We start from the raw sequence: 21,556 nt of genomic DNA on the forward strand, positions 1-21,556 counted from the left end.
TGAGGCAGTATTACTGCACTCTTTGTATCTGTTGTAGTTTCCATGGAAATAAAAAGAAGGCATTATTTTCAGCATGACCTGTGTGTATGAAAACACTGGGAGCAGGAGGCCAGAGACATTCACAGATCAATATCAGCTGGAAGACTAAGCAAAGATGTGTTGGAATTTATTAGATCTTCCAAGAATAAGCATGAGTCTAGGTTACGTTTACTATGGCTGCCACTATATTCTAACACTTGAGGACTGAAACAAGCTTAACTACAAAAACATGGGCAGTATTTACAGTTTCAGACAGTAAATGAACATCTGTCCCAGCACCATTCAGAACAGAGATAGAGTACAGTGAATTACTACATATTACTATTTTAAATCACATCATCATTGTCTTTAAATGAGAGTATTTTTGACAGTAATTATATATTTAATATTCTATACTGAAAACTTACCATACAGTTGGACTTCAAACTGAAAGTGACTTTTAGTGTTCAATCCAGTATTGCACACTCTTTCAATTATTGTTATCAAAGGGCAGAAAAAGAGGTAACATACTGAAAGCCAAGTCATCACCCAAACTCAACGAAACCGCTAGAAGTCATAACAGTATGGGAGAAATCAGAATACTATTGTCCACTAATTTATAGATACTCAAGGTCTAACGTGATCCTGCATGATGACTCTATTGTCTGAGTGAGCTTTACGAAAAGATCTTTTAATCCTGAACAACCTGGAAATTTACACTGTTTCTTAATCAAGCCTGGTGGGAGCTCTTCTAATTGGCTGAAGTGCGAGGCAATTGCTCTGGTTGCTTGACCCTATAACCAAGTTTAAATGGTCACAGTGATGACAGCACTGCTGACGTGAGGTGAAACAAGCTCATTTTTTAACCTTTTAGAAAGAATAAAGCATTCGTTATGTGAAATGATGTTGTTCATTTTCATTTCAAATAATGTCACTTTCTAAAAGAAAATTATTTACATGATGCCACCATACCCAAGAGCTGTCAGTTGCTGTAACTACACATTGAAGTTTATCAAGATTTTAGTGCAAGTCTGCTGTCAGACCAACTAAAGTTATCTTATTCTGTGCTCAGACAGAACACTATCTGAGGTAAGTCAGTAACTATAAAATATCACCAGCTCAATTTCACTGAAATTCTAGAAAAAACTTTTTTTCAGTTTTCCAACCAACTTGGATTCTGGAAGAATTGCAAATGCTATGCTTAATCAAAAATATAACAACAAACTAAGAACAACAGATCTAACTCAGTACAGTACCATTGCAACTTCTTTACTGCCCAAATAAACCTGTATTTTAAAGGTTTTTATTTTCTAAGATACTAAGTCACTCTCATAACATTTTCAGTTATTTCAGTGCATTTTTGGTATGTATGAACATAATAGACTTATTTGCAAATGTCTAAATGCACTACATGCGCAGTCACTGAAAGAAAAAAATTACACTGAACTGTTATTTGATTCTATTCATGAAAATCTACTAAGTTTAAGGGAGTTTCTTTCTCTGACATTAAGAGTTTATCAAATGATCAATAAATGCTAATCAATATTTTCAAATGTACTGTTATTTTTAGAGGATGTTTCCATATATTTCACTATTCCTTGCATATCAAATGCACAGTCGGAACAGTATTTTTCTTCCCTGTGGCATAATTCTGATGTGGCCGTTCCCTTTAGGTGCTTCAAGGCTGTTGTCACTGCTGATTCTTCACTCCTATGAAAACCATGGATGCATGGGATACAAAAAAAAAAACTCTGCACAAGAAAAACCCAACCTTAGGATAAGGCAGTTAATTTAAGAAGGAACAGAAAAGCTCAGACTAGGAAAAACTTCAACAAAAAAAGGAATATTTGTGTTTCCTATGCTAAGCATGAACAACATCATCCCTTGAAATCCTTGATAAATTCAATCACTTACAGGTTTGAAAGGGAAATAGTGAAAAAAAAATGGAAAACAATATGATGAAAAGAAAATAAGGTATAAATTAATGCAGCATGAGGTACAGAACCTCAAAATTTAGCACCTACACCACAGATATTTATTCAGGCAAAAAAATGTTGCAGCTGAGTAGAGGGCTTTATACTTCTTCAACAAAGCACTTGCAGTTACAATAATATCTCCAAAATATGAAATAGAAACCTTTAGAAATTCAGCCTCAAAGGAGGCATTATCAAGATCAATGTAGGATTATAGGAGGCAAAAATACAGGAACTAGGTACTTCATTGACCTGCACCTAAGAACTAATCAGAACACTCTTTCTAAGTGAGACTATGTAGCTCGCTACATTTTCATACTAGACAAACGTACTGTCACCATGTGCACAGTAAGATCATTCCTACAGTTACATAAAGCAAGTATGCTTTAGTATTTTTATTTAATACAAATAATAAATGATATATATACTATAAATCAACATGTATTAGATTTACATTTTTAATAATGAAGACTTGAGGCAGGAAGCGGAAACCTGGGTTACTATTCAAAGAACCAAACAAGTGTCACAACTTTCTGTTCATTTTTATGATGCCTGTTGTGCAGAGTTGGGTAAATACGAAGCTTAAAAAGATATGTTTCTTACTAGCAGTAAAAGTATATACATACCACGAAGTTATGTGCAAATACTCACACAGTCAACCATCTGGAAGAGGACATGTCTGTTAAACAGCCAGATTCCATGCTACTATTCTATTTCCCAATTTCTCTCTTATTAAATATGTATAAGGTGAAATTTACATACATGTACAACTGCACTTCTACAGAGTCTGGCAACTTGCAGTGAGTTTTAAAATTCCATATTATTTTAGAATACAAAACATAATGCAGTTACACTGAATGCAAAATACTCATTATTGTTGAATTAAAATACTTTTGCCAAATATAATAGAGTTTTGAGCTCTGTTTAGGATGCTACAGTGCCAAGTGAGAGCTATATCTCTGTAATTTAGCTGTAATTTGCATTCAATTACATCCCAGTATCCTCAGCTCGCTGCCTACTGTGCCTGACTGCGATGTTTCCAATGATGCATGATACCCACTCAGAGGGACCACAGTTTATCAAGGAGATGCAGTCTGTCAGCTAGAAAATTCAGCTGACAGAGGACATAAATGGGCTTTGTTTTGAATACAGTAGGTTAAAAATCTATTTTTTATTAAAACGTTTTTGATAAAAATGTATTTTTTCCCCACAGAATGCATTTCTGTCAAAAAGCATCTTTCAAGAGAAATTCCTGACCCTGAATATCTCTAACATACATGAAAATCTGTGTTTAAAGAATTCATTTGCAGAGGTGAGTTGAGTTCAAGAACACTTAATTTGATAGAACAGTGTATTTTCACCCTCAGTGTCAGCATGAAGCAGTTATTTGGCAGTCTTTTCTCATTCTTTTTTTTTTTTTTTCTGAGTATGTAAAATGGAATCACAGCGTGTACAGGCCAGCTGACAAAATATGAGGGGCATCATCTACCTTAAAAACGGTATTTCCTTTGTTTCTAAGAGCACAAACTTGAGTAAGCCTTACATCTTCTGTGCAATATTTTGCACAGAATTGTATTCTTATAATTAGATTATGAAAAGTAGAAGCAAACTCTATTTTATAAGTTACTATGCTTTTATAGTTTGTTTCACTATCAAAATCCATGTTACAAGCAAAGAGCAGATGGGAGGGTCAGATTCTTTGCATCATTCCCACCTCTGAAAAATAATACAAACGAGAATTTAACAGAAATTCCTTCAGTCTATGCTTTTGGTTCATTAATTGCCTCCTAACAAGTCCTTTTCAAAATCAAGACATTTACAACACATGATGCTCTTGTTTGCTACTTGAGCTATTCTGCAAAACTTTCCCTTTCTCCTATATTTTCCTTTATTGTCTACAGTAATTTGTTTCTGCTGAGTGAATTATCACAGAAATCCAGACAAAGCCCTGTGTGTGCTAAATGGAACATGTATCAAACCAAACTTTAAGAAATGGAAGTTAGGAGAAGAATTGTTCTGTTAAGTCAACAGAGGACACGGTACCACACAAACAACTCCTAAGAGCCAAAATTACAACGTACAAAAAGCTTTAACTTTGGCTACATCAGCCAAAATGCTGAAAAAAATCACTGGCAAAATGAAGTTGATTTATTAAGAGTTGGCTGGAAGATACATGGAAACAATGCCAAGGCGAAGACAGATTCAATGTAGGCACCACTTTCTGAGGAACACTATTTGCATGGCAATGAATAAATGAAGAGCATGCTAGAAGATTCTCATTATCTGGTGACACACAGGCTAATTAAGGAGGGAAAATTTATGTTTAACTGCTGTTAGTAGCAAGTGAAGAACAAGGCTTTTCTTTTTCCTTTTTTTTTGTCTCATCTGTATTCGAGGTAAAAAACGATCCTTCTCCAAAAAGCTCTGAGACATATATACAGGCAGAATCAGGATGACAGAAAAAAAAATAAAATCCTTGAATCAAAAAATATTACAAGAAACTGCAGTATTTCTAGAATCTCACAGAAGTATAATTATCCACCCCAGAATATGATGACTTGTAACTCCTTTGTAAACTGTAACAAAGCTATTGGAAGGGAAGAAAAAAGGAAGCCTCCACACCTACCACTTTTTATTATGACAAATTTATCCCAGTGTCACCTCATACAGAACTTAGAAAGTTAAATTATCATACATTTTTGTCCCAACTAACACAGTGTTAAAGTGCAAATTTTCACACATACAAACACAAGCAGCAAACATTAAACTTCTCCATGACATGATGTGCTAGGGACTGTGCTATTATCAAGGCGTTCAGAGCTTTGCAGTGATCTGCTTAGACCTTCCAATTAACACTTTAACATTAACTACTGAGCTCCCAAATAAGACTGAATTTTTTTTAAACAAATACCTGAAGCTACACTATAAATCAAGATAATAAGCAAACCTTATTATCAAAAATATTATCCACTTAAATTTAAAAAAAAAAAAAAAAAAAGTGACTTGAAAAGGCACATCAGTCATTCTTGAGTCTCAGTACAACTCTCCCACTTCCTATGGTATTTTTGAAGGGCAGATGTGAATCGGAGCACACGCTAGACACTGCTACCTGCTCAGAGAAAAGACTCTCCCATCACTGGCCTGGCAGACCTCTTTGTCACCTACTCTCCATAAAAGTCCCTTAGTCTCTCTTCTTGAATCATGACTCCCAAGCTGTTGTCACGTCCTTAATTTTTCTCCCTCCAACCCTCCATTCCATCCTGAGCCACTGAAGGCCCCCTTCCCTCATAATGTTCAGGAGTTCTAGAAGGAAGCCAAATTTCCTCTTCCTCCTGAGGCTGTGCTCCAACCAGTCTTAAGAGAGCACAGCACTGATAGAGAAAAAACAAACAAACAAACCAGAAGCAAAAATTCAAACACCATCCCTTCATGCCACGTCAGACCAAATGTCAATCTATGCCATCATCCTATCTCTGTAGAAACTCAGAAATATGTTAAAATATATATATATAAAATATATATATAAGTATATATATATATTTATAAATTGTTTGTTTAACTTGTATATCCCTCTTCACAGCTTCTAGCTGTTAATATCCTGAAAATTCATCTCTGGTGGTACTAACTCCCAGACAATTCTTTCAGCATCCAAATAAGCTGAATTTTATCTCTCACATATTTCTTCACTCCATTCCACTTCTGAAGCTCTTCCTTTCAGTTTTAACCACACTAAAACTTTAACACCTCACCCATCCCCACCCCCTACCCCCTTTTGTTTTTCCCCAATTAAGTTAAAAATTAAGATGAACAGAACAGGTCCCAGCAGACATAACACTAGGTCACTACTGGCTACCTTTAAAAAAAAAGACCATTTATTCTACTCATCATTTTCCATCTTTAACCCAGATGCCAATCAAAGACCTTTCCAAATCAGTTTAGTTTCTTCTCTGATGAATGGACATCAGTACTAAACGCATTTTAGAAATCCAAGTAAACTCATTAATGCCATCAACTCCATGAAACCTTCATAGAATTCAAGTCTGTAAGCCACATTTTAACATAGCAATGTTAACCCTTTGCCCAGAAGTAGTCTACTCTTTAGTTTTCTAACAACATGGTCATTACAAACATCAGTCATGCATCAGCACTGGTACAGCAGCACTTTTTCTGAGGATGTTTTCTTAAAAAGTGAGATCAAATCTACCATGCTTCCTGACAGCTATTTGATACAAATAATATAAATCTTCATCATTGACAAGCACAAGTGCTTGTTGTAACAAGAAGAACTAAATAAGTAAGGGGTCATGAGGGAAGGTTATATACTCAAAAATTTGGTAAGCAACATCACAGCAAAAATAAGAAAAAGATAACTATCTTCATTTTGAATTCTACAGTTTGAAAGTGCATCATTATACTTATCTTCAATGGCTAACAAAGAAAGGAAGACAGAAGCACACGAACATGCTGGGGAAGAATCCCAGGGGCTATAAACTCTCAAGCAATGAAGTTGGCACAGTGCAGATAATATAGGAAAGCAAATTTGACTGGGAAGATATACTTGATGAATTGCTGCAAGAAGAGAACCTACCGTAAAGGAACTTTATGAATAAACAAGTAATGACTGGCTGACAAACTGATAAAGACTGATGTCAGATGGGAAACCATTTGGATGACTATGGTTTTAAGCATCCAGATCTAATCAGTGCTCTGAGAAATTATTTATCCTATTACTTAGGTTGTAACGACCCTTTACTGAAGCCAAGGGGTTCATACCTCAATCTTCCCAAATACTGAAGAACAGGTGGTGGAACAGGAACAACCTTACAGTTGACAGTTCAGAATTATTATACTCAAATTGCTTCAGAATATTTCGGTGAGTATCCATTTTTTTCTGCTCTTTCATTACTTCTGCTTTATAACCTCATGCTGAAATTACTAACAGTTTTGACAAAGGATCCCTGAGATGTTCTTCATGTAACAGCAAACTATCACTTAGCTCCATATATACAATTACTGCACAGACATTACTATGTTGTTTTTAGTTTATTCAGCAACTATAACCTCATCACACTATGTGTACATAACTCCAAAAGCAGTAACTCCAAAAGTAATATGCCTCCAGTTTATTTTCATAGAAACTACAACATATACACTCCTGCTGCCCTGCCACCAACATCCATCCACCTAGGGATGGCCAGCAGTAATGATACAAGGAGACAGAACTTGCAGAGCAGCCCACATATGACCTCACCTCTTAGTGAATGTATCAGATTACCTCATATCACTTGGAAACTAGATTTCCATTGATAGCTCTGGAAACAATGCTAATATCCAAATTAGTAACAGTATACACAGAAAAATACCTAACATAGTAAAATGTATGATTCAAATACAAACATTTCACAATTATACCAATTTGCTTACTACCTGCAGTCTATTCACTAATAAGAATTCCTGTTGAAATCTATCTTTCCCCATGTTTTTCCTTTCCGTGTGCTGACTACTTTGCTTCTGTACCTCTTCAACATTCTTCAACATATAATTTTTTGTTTATCTCTGCATGACTTGCAGAAATATTCTAATATTTTTTCTAATGAAATATTCTAAATCTTTTCTCCATAAATACAAGAAAAAATAGAAAAGGCCAGATGAAGCTACAAACACTCTCCATTTTGGAAAATGATGGGAAAACCTTGTTTATTTGGTACAATATGTATTCCCAGCAAAATATACAACCTCAGGCACCTCAGAGGAAAAACTGCTAATAGACAACAGAAGATGGGATTAGAAATATGGGTATCTTGTATACATGTATCTGTCATATACCTGAAGAAGCTTACATACAAACAGATGCACAGTGTATTCATACACACTCTCACAAATCCAGCATGACAGAAAGAATATGATAGACAGGCACCATGCCACCCATTTCTATATACACGCAAACAAATACACATACACACACACACACACACACGTAAAAATACCACATGGCAAGATTTGCTGGCTGTGTTTTTCAGGGGTTCTGTCAGGCTTCAAATAAAACAGACTTCAAGTTATTATTTGCAAGCACATAATTTATTATAATACACTGAAATAGATTCCTTTGGCAGATATAAGAAACTCTCTTGGTATCTTCTGTGCTTTACAACAAGGATCATTAGCGCTGAGGATGAGAGACAACTGTGTAGAATAAAGCAGATTTTCTAGGTTAAGTAGCAAAAAATGATGGCTAAGCAAGAGACTATCTGACCATTAGATGAGGAACAAATTAAAAGAGAATGTGATCACCTGCTTACTTAATCGAACATATGTATGATAAAAGCAGTCATGCATCCCTGAAGACTCTCCAAGCAACCATTTTAAAGCAAACCTTAAAATGCGTGCAAGACTAAAAAGGAGACAGCAATATCTGCAATCTTATGTCTCTTTAAGTGTAAACTTTAAAAAATACACATACGTGGTTCAGTAACTGGTAAACTAGATTATAAAAGATCAGCATTTGTTGTTGTTATTTAAACTCTTAAGACATATAGATCCCAAAATCCTGCTCACGTGGGCTGCTAAGTTTGCTACTGAAACACTCTGAACATCAATCATCCTTTTAAATAAACAAACTTACTCTAATAAGCTCCAAGTTGGAAGCAGTACATTTTTAAGATTCCTTCTTCATCATGAAACAATCAAGCTACTGTAACTTCTCGTAAGCTGCCATCTTGAAATTTAAGTCTCCTGTTTCTGCTAAGGATCTATATGTTTATTCCTTTAACTAGTTATAAAAAGATACAATAGCAAGTTTAACTTACAGAGAAAATAAAATGAAAATTAATTATATTTTATTATTAAATCACACTCTGCTAAGAAATAAGCTTTCCCATATTCTTGCAAATCCTGCATGACATAAAGATGAAAGACACATCACACTATCCAGTCCATTATAACTTTTACTATTAATTCAGCTAATTTATGTTATAATACTTTATCAAACAGACAAAGTATTCACGAGACCTCTCAATAAACCTGGGGTATTATATTTTATTGGCTTAAAATTTCTTTCACAGCCACATCTAATTACCTCAGCGATGTACAAACATTCGAAATCAAAATGCTCAAAATATCTTCTTCTGTTTGGTCAAGGTCTACTCCAATAAAACAAAGCATCACAGTATTTAGTACTGTGCCATCTAATTTGCAGAAAAATAACCACACAAATACTATCCATAACAAAAATAAAACATTCTTTGGTCCCACAATGGACATTGCAGCTTTTTAGCACTTATCTTTTAAATGTGAATTCTGTAAACAAACAAAAACAAAAATAAAAATCCACAGAAAATTATTAAGTAAAATTTTTATCCATTAAAAAATATATATAAATTTTTAAAAAAATCATCTGTAGACAAATGCCAAACCATGAATAAGCAGCTCATGATTTTCTGAGAATGAATGTTTAGCCACTGCTTTGTTTCTTCACAGTGTATATTCAATTGATTAGAACACTTCTCCAAAAAATAAAAAATAAAATCACAATATCCGTGGCAGCTTGAATTATATTCTACCTGTTCTGTGCAGACACACGTGGATACAATAATAAGGATATTCAATAAGCTAGAAAACAGTATGCAGAATATAATTTTAATTGTATTATGTAAAGATGAAGGGGAGAAGATAATGCCCACACAGCTGTGGAAATGCTGAAGCTGGCCTTCTTAAACAAGGCAACATGCAATATTCATAAAATCCAAGCAGAGGGAGAGAATGTGGTAATCAAGAGTGATGTAAGCTTTACTTTTGCTTGTTTTAAATACCTAAAATTAAACTGAACGTAGCTACTTACACACAGATTTTACATAAGGAACAATACTGACATGAATTAGGTATTACACGAAAAACTATATACTGACAACTGCAAAATACTTGTTCTTCATATAGATCAGACAGGACAGTCCTCACTGTCTGTCTTTAAAAATGGAGGTCTTTTTCTGACAGAAGGCTTTACACATATGGGCAAGGCGCAATGCAGCACCTTTTTTAAAATAAACTCACTAGTCCACTTGCTCCTAAATTTGTCTGTAGCCTCTGTTATATGTGGTTATGCTGACTAACTGCATTCACACACTTTAACTGTTCTTCTGCATTTACAGGCCAACAGCTACTTAATAGGCCACCCAACAGAGTATTTGTTTATTTAGAGAGAATGTTTTATCATACAGAACTGCTGTAGTCCTTATCTGAGAGGAAGCCAACAGTAACAACCGAATTTCCCAAGCTAGTCATAATACTCTGAGGGATTTCTTTTGTTTGAATAGTTAATCTCTAAGACAACACAAATTAAAAAATAAAGCATACACTGTTCTATTAGTAACTTTGGCATCCTCGATAACATCTTCATTTTTCCTTACCCCTCACATCTTCCTCTGGTCAACAAAAAGACAATTTTACTTTTTAATTATGAAAATTGGCTTTAAAAATGAAGCATTCGAACATTGTTCCTATGTAGGTCAGTAGTAGTTTATAATAAATGCATCTGCAAGTTGAGCTCATGTTAAGCTTTTAATTCCAGTATGATTATCTGCATTTCTGAAAAAGGAGAGATTGTAAAAATGAGGCACTCTTGCACAGTATTTTAACACTACAACTTACAGAATCTACTTCTTTAAAATTACTCAATATTGTCTTTAAAATACCCTTCTCAATTATTGCCTTCCACAACTGATTAAAGAATATAAGGCAGACTAGCTGATATAAGCAAAGCTATTAAGCATCCAAATAGTCACTATGTGATAATCCTACCAAATCAAGATGAAATGGTGTAAGAATAACAACATTGCTGTACATAACATCCCTGAAGCACACCCAGACTACCTTATTACCACTTTCCTTCTTCCTCTATTATCTGGAACTGCACTCGGCAGGAGAGGCTGCTAGGGCTCTGTAACACCTATGTGTTATCCCAAAGGATTTGTGTTTCGAAGTATGTAGCGTTATAACTAATTATATGGTAGCCAAGGGATTTTTAATCTACGCTTCTCTGTTACTTCTACTTACTTTTCTTTTAATTATTCCTAATCACAGCGCTGGAACCATACAAACCATGAAGAAATCAGTTTCTTTCAACAGAACAAAGCAAACAAGTTATTTTTTAGAAAACTAAAATTATCTCCTGACTGAACAGAATCCTGCAGTTACTCTCAAGCCTTTTCACCTACAGGCTCCTGTGCCCAAGATGATTTCCATAACACTCTTCAAATTGCACAAAAGTTAAGGCAAGGTCTGTACTCTTTTCAGATACAACTAAAATAAACAAGAAAAAGAAACTGCTTCAGGTCCAAGAGCAAGCACCCATGACGAACAGAACTGACCAGCGTTTTCTAACATAGCATGGAAAAAAAGAATCAGATCAGTCTAAATAATCTCCATTGCCCTCTGAAATTTAAAGAAACAACCCAAGAATAATACTTGAGTTGAAGGGAGTATAAGGATATACTGCTTATACTCAGGGTGGCATTCAAGGAGAAAAAAAATGAGGTATCTACCTGGAATACACATATAAACAAATTTTTCTAGAGTGCAATATAACCACATTCAGTTTGCTGGTCTGCTGCATTTGTAGTAAAGGCATAAAGCTGTTCCACATCCCAAATTAATGCCCTGGAAACCACCTAATACAAATAGTCTCTTTCTCTGGGTCTCTGAGAATTTAATTATTGACACAAAAAGGAAAAAAAAAATGTTTTCCCCCTTTTAAAAGTTCTTTTTTCTTCCGTCCCTTATTTCAGACTGCAATGACAGGCAGAGAAAGAAATTATAATATTACCTTATCTTATTATATTACCTATAATATTACCTTAATCATCACAATCTAACAGATATAGCTTTCAGATACACAATTAAACACACAAAAAACTTTCTTAGTTGTTAACGCCAAAAACAGTTTCAAGTCATTTATGTGCGAAGGACCATTATATCATTTCAGCTTAGGTTGCACAGACATTTGGATTTTACATGCCAATGCAAGGATTACATATAACTGAAAAAAGAAAAAGAAGTATTTCTTTTAAATAATATTATACCAAACTATGGTGATTCAAACCAAATACGTGAATACATTGGTCAATCTATATGTAAGATGAAGTTCATTTTCATTTTGCTATATTAATCAGATTACTTTTAATAAAATAAAGACCAGCTACAAAGTAACAAGAAGTTAATGATATAAGTATGGGAAATAATGGACATAGAAATATTGTTCAATATTCACAAAAAGCCTACACTATGTAGTAGTATGAGAACTGCTCTCTAAGTAATGCCTGCTGTTTTATTACTCTGTTGGTGAAACATCAGTGGAAGTTGAACCATCCCCAGAAATGTTCAGTTACACATTGCTGCCACGTGACAGATGGCAGCAGAGAGGCAGTCTGACAGAATGGCATCTGACATGGAAGTGCACATGAAGCAAAGGTGTGTCACTGAATTCCTCCCCGTGGAAAAAATGGCACCCACTGACATTATTGATGCTTGCTGAATGTTTATGACGACCAAACAGTGGATGGTGTGTTCAGCAGCAGTGACAGCAACAGTGGGTCACATCTGCTGGAGCAGATTATGAGTGTGGCATGCAGGCTCTTGTTCGTTGAAAAAAAAAATGGGATCCACACTGGGCATCCACATTGGGCAACCTGTTCCAGTACTTCCCCACCCTCTGAGTGAAAAAATTCCCCTTAATATTTAACCTAAACCTCCCATGTCTCAGTTTAAAACCATTCCCCCTTGTTCTATTACTATTAACCCATGTGAACAGTCTTACACTCTCCTGTTTATACTCTCCCTCCAAGTACTGCAAGGCCACGAGATGGTCCCTCTTGAGCCTTCTCTTCTCCAGGCTAAATACATTTCCTCACAGGAGAGGTGCTCCAGCCCTCTGATCACCTTAATGGCCGCCCTCTGGACCCATTCCAAGAGCTCTGTGTCTTTCTTGTACTGGTGGCCCCAGGCCTGGATGCAGTACTGCAGATGGGGCCTCACAAGAGCTGAGCAGAGGGGACAATCACCTCCCTCTCCCTGCTGGCCACTCCTTTTTTAATGCAGCCCAGAACACCGTTGGCCTTGTGGGCTGCAAGCGCACACTGCTGGCTCATGTCCTGATTCTCATCCACCAGGACCCTCAAGTCCTTCCCTGCAGGGCTGCTCTCAAGGAGATCTTCTCCCAGTCTGTATAAATACCTGGGATTATATTCCAATGATATTAGCTTATGTATCAGTTCTGCTGACTGCTAGCAAAAAGAAGTAGGATTTGTCAGCTCAGGAAGAGTAGCTAGAATGCTTGCGCAATTCTTCCTTGTTAAGTGCCATTATTACACAGATGCAGTTACTTACATATCTTCCAACAGATTAAAATCTGTATTAATTCTATTTGAGTCTAGTGTTACCCCTTGGATAGGTGGCTTTGATAGCCTACACATAGTCCTTAAATATTAGATGGGCAGATCAGGGTGGAATTATCAAGTCTAAATTTATGCCTTGGGAGAGGCTGGAGATTTATGGTCTTACTTTAAAACGAAATTTTCTTTTTTGAGTGTAAGCACTGTAATTGTAAGGAAACAACAAACATTAAACCTCCACTCTCTCCTATAAATTCATGCTGGGAAGTAGAGCAGTGCTAAAATGGTAGTGCTTATCATGACAATATAGAATGACATGTAGAAAAAATGATACGTAGAAAAAAAGCTACGAAAAATGGAAGGTGTTTCTAAAAACAATTCTGAAATATTTTAATTTCCAAAGGACAAAAAATAAACAGTACACTACACCAGTTAAACCTGATTAATACAGTTTTCTGTTACACAGCCTATAAAAGAATTTTTGTAGGACTGTAGAAGCATAAAGAACTTGTACAATGATCAGTTCATTAAAAGACAATCAACTACAAAATGCAACAACGAATGACGAATACAGAATTTGTAATACCTTCATGTTAGATGCCTCCGTTTCCAGTTTGGTTAGGTGATTTGAGTTGTCCTCTAGCTCTTGTCGAAGGTTGGAGTTCTCCATCTTTAATGCCTCAACTTGCTTTAACAACTGATCATAAGAAGCTGCGGCCATCCTGGGCTACCCTCAGACCTAAAAAATAAGAGAAAATACTAAATGTAAACTTTTTCAGAGAGCAACAACAACAAAAAACATACCTAACCATAAAGCTATCTCATTCCCATTTACCACCCAATTTTCTAAACATTTAAGTACATAAAGCCAAACTACTACTGCCAGTTCAAAGGCTTTTTCCAGTGGCCTTCAGTTTGATACATATGATTGAGTCTAGGAAAGAAGTTCATCAAGGATTGCATAAGGTATTAGGGAAAGGCAAACTACATGAAGGAAAACCACAGCACCATACAATACCATCCCACTTCAATTCTAACAATGATAAGAGATAATACACCATATTTAGACATCTATGCGTAGTTAACATGCACTGTGAAACACAAGATGCTACAAGATGCTGACTGCCTACAGATTTTATGAAATGAAAACCACAGATGCCCCAAATTCCTCAGAATAGCACACATTAATGTCAATTTAAATAATAAAGAGTTCTAACAGAAGAAAAGAAAGCATATAGCAGTAATCAAATCTTTTATTTAAAAACAAAAAACAACAAAAACGCAACTCCAAGGCAAAAAGATTAAAGCACATATTCATGCAATTCTAACACAAGATGCAGTTGTATTGCACTGCAAAAGAAACAGATGAAAGAGTATTCTTAAGACATGCTATTATAAATACAAAGAGCAAGTGTAGGAAAGGCACGGTATACAGGTCATAAAACAGAAAAAAATCTCGCTTTTATAGTGACTGCAATAATAGATCTTACACACATTTTCAGTCACGCTTTTCAAATTAAAAAACAAACAAAAAAAAAACCACAACCAACTTTGTCTAACAAACAACTAAAACATAGCTAACCACTTCTGAAGACCTTTACAGTCAGAATTTTTTTTTATTTCTTATTCATTGGTCATTCCAACACAATAAAGGAAGTCCACCACTTCATATAAGCACAAGTTACCCTTCCAATATCACAGTAAGAATTTCTTAAGTACAGGAACTGTAACTCAAAAGAGAAAAGTACATAAACTTCACTGGAGATTTTTTCATAGTGTAACACCCTGGAAAGATGAAACTACTGAAAGCCTCTACATAGCAATTTTCTTACACCTCTGGAGCATCCTGCAAATACAGCTAAGGAGCCATTTTGAAAACTGCGCTAACAGGAGAGAATTCTCTGTGTATACTCACATCAAACCTCTGACCTTGCTGCTTGTGTAACTCCTTATGTAATCAAATTTGCTCTTCCGGATGAATCTTAATTGAATTATCAAATCAATGAAAAGGTAGGTAAAATTATGCTAGAAGATTTGATTTTGTTCCCCAGGATAACTTCTGAATATTACGCTTAATCTTTTTCAATTTAAACTCAATGAAGCAGAAGGAACAATGTATACCACTGAAGTCAGGAAAAAAAAAACACACAACCAGTTGCAAATGATATGACTGGTTTATTTATTTTTCAATACAAAAGTCATGCCTTAAACAACTGTCATCATCACATAGAGGTCAAGGAAAAGGCTCACCATTTACAGAGCTGTGATTTCCATGATGCCATTAAACAATTGAAAAAAATAATTCCAAATACATTTACTTTTCACAACTTGGTCATGCTTTACTGGAGGTGGCTCATTCAGAGCAATGAAGGCAATCAGAAACTTTAAGCTTTATTCCAAAAATTCCATACTTTCACTACAAGACAGATTCACTTAAATGGTAAGCAGAGTTAACAAAGAGCTCTGGACTGCTTCTGATCCACTTAGTGCATGAGAGTATTACTTTCCATTCCTAGTAATAAAAACAACATCTAAAGTTTAACTTCTTTCCAGAACATATGCAACGTGGATAATTCAGCACAAACACAACAAAAGGCAGACAACTTGAAAATATATTCTATTCTAAACAATTACTTTCAATTACAAACAAGTATTGCATTGTAATACAGAATTACTAAGGTTGAATTGCCTAGGTTGGAATAGACCCTTAAGAGCCATACTAAGCATCCACTATCAACTCTGCCATATTGATACAATCTACTGGTTTTAAGTCAAGCTTACCATGTTTACTCATTTACATCTAATCGACAGAAGCTGCAGTGTCCCATCTCTTTGGCATAGACATTTATTCTAGCTAGTGTAACTATTTCTTACTAATTCATTATTAGTATGGAAGTACAAGTAATGATAAAGAAATACTTGGTTCTTCCAATTTCTCTACTCACAGAGGAATTTTAGGCACATTAACAAGACCTGTAAATGCAAAGAAGGATGTAAAGAAAGATGAAGCAAGGAAAAAACTCCTAAGACAGCAACTGAACAGCTCTGGCAATTTAAAGGAAAAATCAGCTTAAATATGGAGCAGGATAAAGAGGGTGAGATGAAGTAACGTACAATCTAAGGTTATATAATAACTATATAAATAACTAGATCTGACACTGCAAACTGAAACCTTGTCACTTGGAAGTACTCAGTGGTCACTCTGGGTCCTTCTCAGTCAGACAGGGTTTGCAGCCACGTAACCTGTCTTTCACAGCAAATACCACATCACCAGTGCTAAGTAAAGCACAGAATAATTTACACTTGGCCTAAAAGCCTGAACTTGCACAAAAGCACACACACACAAAAGTATTCAAGATGCTTGAGGCAGAATCAGCTAGATGAAGAACAAATGACTCTTTACTCCAAGCATGAAGCCATTACACGGGGAAGTGGAAGGAATAATTCTGTACTCTAACGCTAATTTCCCACTTTATTTAGCCCAAAGGAGAACACATGACATGCTGAAATCAACACATCTTTGGGAAGATCACATTCATGCTTCAGAGTCAAGCACCCTTTTGTGCCAAAACTCTTTCTTCTTTGCCGATAGGTAAAGCTATAAATGGAAGAATGATGACAACCCCTTTTTCTAGACAGCCACTTCAAGATTTAACTCCCTTGATACACAAAGCACCTCAAATCTACTTTCTTAAGTTTCCTTACCCATATTCTCAGCATTAAGAGGTTTCTTCTCCATCTCCTAAAATAATTTCATTGTGTAATGAATTAGCAGTTCGTATGAATACGTGCATCAAAGACTTTCAAGCCAGATGTAGCGCTTCCACAAACTATGACACAAATCAACTAGAAGCCTAAATACCTATGTACTGTTAGGGTTCAAGATATGCATTTTTCCACATGGGGAAAAAAAAAACCAAAAACCTACAAAAGTTTGGAATCGGAAATTTATGTATTCTCATTTCTTACTCAAAGCTGAAGCAGACAAAATATACAGAATCCTATGAAAATCTACTTTTTTTTTTTTAGCTGATCAGAAAATTTTTTTCTTTCTTCGAAATCAATAAGCACATACACTTGAAATCCCTGGAGGTCTACTTAAGAACCCTAAGCTCAGCAATTTGTGAAACGTTAACTTTCTACGAAAATATTTCAGACTCCTATTACTGTTTTTTCATCCATAAAAGCTGTAATTATTACCAGAGCATACAATTTTACAATGTAACCTCTGTAGAATAACTTGTCTTAGCCTTTTTAAAAGAGGCTAAAAAATAATCTGAAACATAAAACCCTACCATATGCTCTTATAACAATGTAGGCAGAGTACTATATATACATATAACAATATATGTATACATGGGTGGCTTTATTTTATTATTTTTATTTTTAATTTTTTGTTAGTAGGTAAGTTGTATTGCTAGGTCAGAGAACAGAATCAGTAAAAAAGCATAATTACTTTCTTTAATAAGGCCAGTCCAAACAACACTGAAGTTAGCTAGGGCTCCAGTACATTTTGCTGACTTTGGATTATGAACTTTGCTGAAAATAGTAAATCTGATGTTTAAATCTCTAATAGTGCAATACAATTAATGTTCTACTACCACCACTACTGGTAAGCAGATGTGCTCCTGCACTCTGCAGAACTTTCACATTGTAGTTTATCTTCTCAACATAAGAATTCATAATCAATGAATCTACAATTCACAGATGATCTACATTATAATTTAGTAATGCTGGAAAAGATTATCAACTCTGATCTCTTGCTGTATATACAAATATTACCTAACTGTCCTGAGACCAGAGTCTTGTTCCTATTATTCTCTCCCATTCTGCCATGTTTAGATGACTAATGGAGAACTGTTTTTCTACTGGCATATTACACTGAAATCAGAAAAAACAACAACAAAAATACAGAGTAGTGTTATTTAAGCATGTTTGAGATATTTCCCATTAGTTAAACTCATATGTATACCAAAACAGACTTTTTGAAGTGCCAAGTCTAAGAGTTCTCAAGACTTGGAAGAGAGTGCTAATGATGGCATGCCTGTGATGGTGCCTACCCCCAGCTGTCCGCCCTTCCCATCTACACAAACTCCCCACTTGAGCAAAAGAGAAGGGGTCAGCTGCTCATGTAGCAGCTGCTAAACCACTGCAGATTACTGCATGACTACCAAGGTAATCTAAAATAGGTGTCGGTTAACTTAACATGCTGGGTCATTAACCACAATGGTTCAGCAGCTGTTATACGACTCTTCCGGAAAAAGAGTGGTAAGGTTGACAGACAGAAGCATAAATCCAGCACAGCTGTTCTACAATAAACCAGCCCTCCCACTCACTAATCTCAGCCCTAGGTTTACCATTTTTATAGTTACCTTTATTAATATACTTAAGAGAATAAAGTGAGGAGTTTGGGGCCATTCCTTCTCGGAACATACCAGACTGATACGTTGACTTGCAATAATTAAATTTTTCTGTTGTCTAAATCCCTGCGTAGGTTTTCCAATACAGCTTATGCATAGATAATCCTCTGCCTGCCCTTGTTCAGCTCTGGAATAGTATCAGTACTCTAGGTGCTGTGTTTAAGGATTTATCACTGTATCAATGGCCAGAGACTGTCTTATGCAGTTCTGTTTGGGGCAAGACTTCCAGACCTGCTACTTTAAACACATTTATCTTTCACAAGCATCAATATTCTTTCATGCTCACTGAATAAAACTCCATTAGCCTCAGGTCACAAAAGCCCATTACCTTGATTCTTCCACACACACAAAAACTGTATTTCCGTTTTGCCCAACATCACATTGGGAAATGTGTATTATTTTTACTTGTGAAAGACCTGTACTTTATAAAAAAGGCCCTAATGGCCAACATATTTGTGTTCTTGGACCTCTACCTGCACTGAAGAACAACTCTTAAAACTTCTAGTCAATAGCAGAAGTTATTACATTATTTTGTTCCTCACTTTGGCTATGTGCACAGACAAATGTAACAAGGAAACTGAAAACACTTCAAGGCTTAGGGCATGCTTAGCCAGAATAAGAAATCACTGAGAGCAGAACTATAACAGCCCATGTTTAGAACACCAGATCCTTCATCTCCTGTTCGTGTTATCTTACATTCTGTTTGCACGCACAGACCACCAGGAAAGATGCAACAAGGAACAGAAATTGTTTATCATGGAAAACTGTACTTCAGTTGTTCAAATCCTTGGTTCAGAAGCAAGGAATACGAGAAGTGACTTCCAAGTTATGTAACACAACCCTTTTTAATAGATTTTAAATAATTAAAATAATAAACTGACAACAAATAATAGTCCCTAGATTAGGTGCACTGAATTGCTGGGTATTTTTTTGCCTTAGAAGAGCCAGATGAAAAGCCATTCTCAGACGTCCTAATACAATGTGAGAGTTAATCCCTTTTAAAGGAAGCCATGCTCAACTTTCCCTCACCTGCACTGAGAGGATTTTCTTCTCAGTTCTTCTATCCGCTTCTGCATGATGGTCATCTTTACAGACAGTGGAACAAAGCACATAAGTATTAGTATACCTGACCTTCTTAAATACCTTTGACCATGGAATAAGGTAAAGGGTGTTTATTTGCGGGGTCTTTTGTTCTGTTCTGCTCTTCTCTGAATGAGTTTGTAACTTGACAAGAGTTTTCCATTCAGTGTTGCATTCTTAGGAGAATGCTCTTCAAGTTCACTGACACGGTTAAGTATGCTGCAAATTTTATAGTCCATCACATTTTCAAAGATTACAGGAGCTTCAATAATCACAGCACTCAGCCTGCAGCACCTCCAAATGCAGGTAGTGCAGAATGCTGTATATTTTGTCCCAGCAGTGACATTCTCCACAGCTCATACCCTAGGCCTGTACTCATGAATCACCGCAAGCAGAAGCATCATCTGTTCCTCCAACCAAAATATAGCTTGGCTGATGATGGTGCCAAAATAAGCAGTGGTCCACATTCTTTGCATTCTTCAAAAGACCATGACAAGGAGAAGAATGAAGATGGTGGTTTAATCTCAAATCAGGACTTGCCTTCCTTAGTTGCAGGTGAAGTTTCATGGCCGTTGCATTTGGTGTAAGTGTTCTTAGTAGGAACGACTCCACATTTAGTTTTTCACCAAAAATCACAAACAATCTAACGTTTATACTGGTGCAAATAGAATGGTTTAGGTTGGAAGGGACCTTCATCAAGTTTCAACCCCTGTGCTATAGGCAGGGACATCTCCCTCTAGACCAGTTTGCTCAAAGCCCCAAGAATGGCCTTGAATGGTTCCAAGGAACGGGCATCCACAACCTCACTAGGCAACCTGTTCCAATGCCTCACACCACCCTCACAATAAAGCATTTCTTTCCAATATCTACTCTAAATCTTTCAGTTTAAAACCATCTCCCCTTGGAAAAATCCGCATCTCATACATTTCAGGCTGTGAACAGACGAGTTCAGCTTTCATTACACTCTCAACACAAAAAAAAAGAACCCTACTTCTGCCTTTAGAATTCTGAGTTGGGAAGCTCCTTAGCTGGTTAGTCATGCTGCATTCAGAATACGACAAAATACGAAACATGATTTGCATTTAAATACTATGTTGAACACAAAGCAGTCCAGACATCGTTTGAATCATAACTTGAGCTGGACTTGGGATGATTCACAATCCTGTACACTCATTCTTCAGCATGACCATTTTTGCTATTCATAGCTAACAGTGTATGTTCTCATTGCAAATGACCCAACGTAGCTTAGTTTTTAAGAACTAAATTCAGAAAGTTTAAGCCTGAAGTCTGAAAAAGGCCTTTTTTTTCCCTCTGATTTTAATTTAAAACACGAAGTATTAAGAAATAAATCTGTTTTATTAAAGTATTATTTTATATTAAGGAGATACAGAAGCTTTTCATCACATTGGGTAATCTACCAAGGTAATCTTCAGCATTCACTTGAGCACTTGCAGGGAACAGAAGACCACTTCTCTTGCAGGAAAAATATTACAATGTGTTCACCGAGATCCTGCATGAATATTGGAAAAAACAAGCAGTGGAGCCTTCCAGAGGTCTTCGAGGACACTAATTTACTCCAAGAGCGTTATCACTACACCTTGTTTTAAATAAGATTTCACTGTGCTGATGGAAAAAGTAATTACATTTCATCAATGTGTTTTGCTAATTAAGCTAAAATAAAAAT

At 35.9% G+C, this 21,556-nt stretch overlaps 1 protein-coding gene across 7 annotated transcripts in view; it reads right to left on the reverse strand.

The window, feature by feature from the left end:
- The window catches only part of APC (APC regulator of WNT signaling pathway), a 91,322-nt gene that overhangs the window by 46,856 nt on the left and 22,910 nt on the right, over positions 1-21,556 (reverse strand). For 5 of the 7 annotated variants that reach the window (XM_015849416.2, XM_015849419.1, XM_015849417.1 and 2 more), the window contains exon 2: positions 13,959-14,111. In XM_015849416.2, coding sequence (XP_015704902.1) covers positions 13,959-14,093 — 135 coding nt within the window. In that variant the 5' untranslated portion in view covers positions 14,094-14,111. Of the gene's footprint in view, positions 1-5,100; positions 5,240-13,958; positions 14,112-21,556 lie in introns of those variants that run through there. The other 2 variants (XM_015849422.2, XM_015849420.2) reach the window with 2 other exon arrangements.

This window comes from Coturnix japonica, chromosome Z (genome assembly GCF_001577835.2).
Source record: "Coturnix japonica isolate 7356 chromosome Z, Coturnix japonica 2.1, whole genome shotgun sequence".
Classification (NCBI taxonomy): Eukaryota; Metazoa; Chordata; class Aves; order Galliformes; family Phasianidae; genus Coturnix; species Coturnix japonica.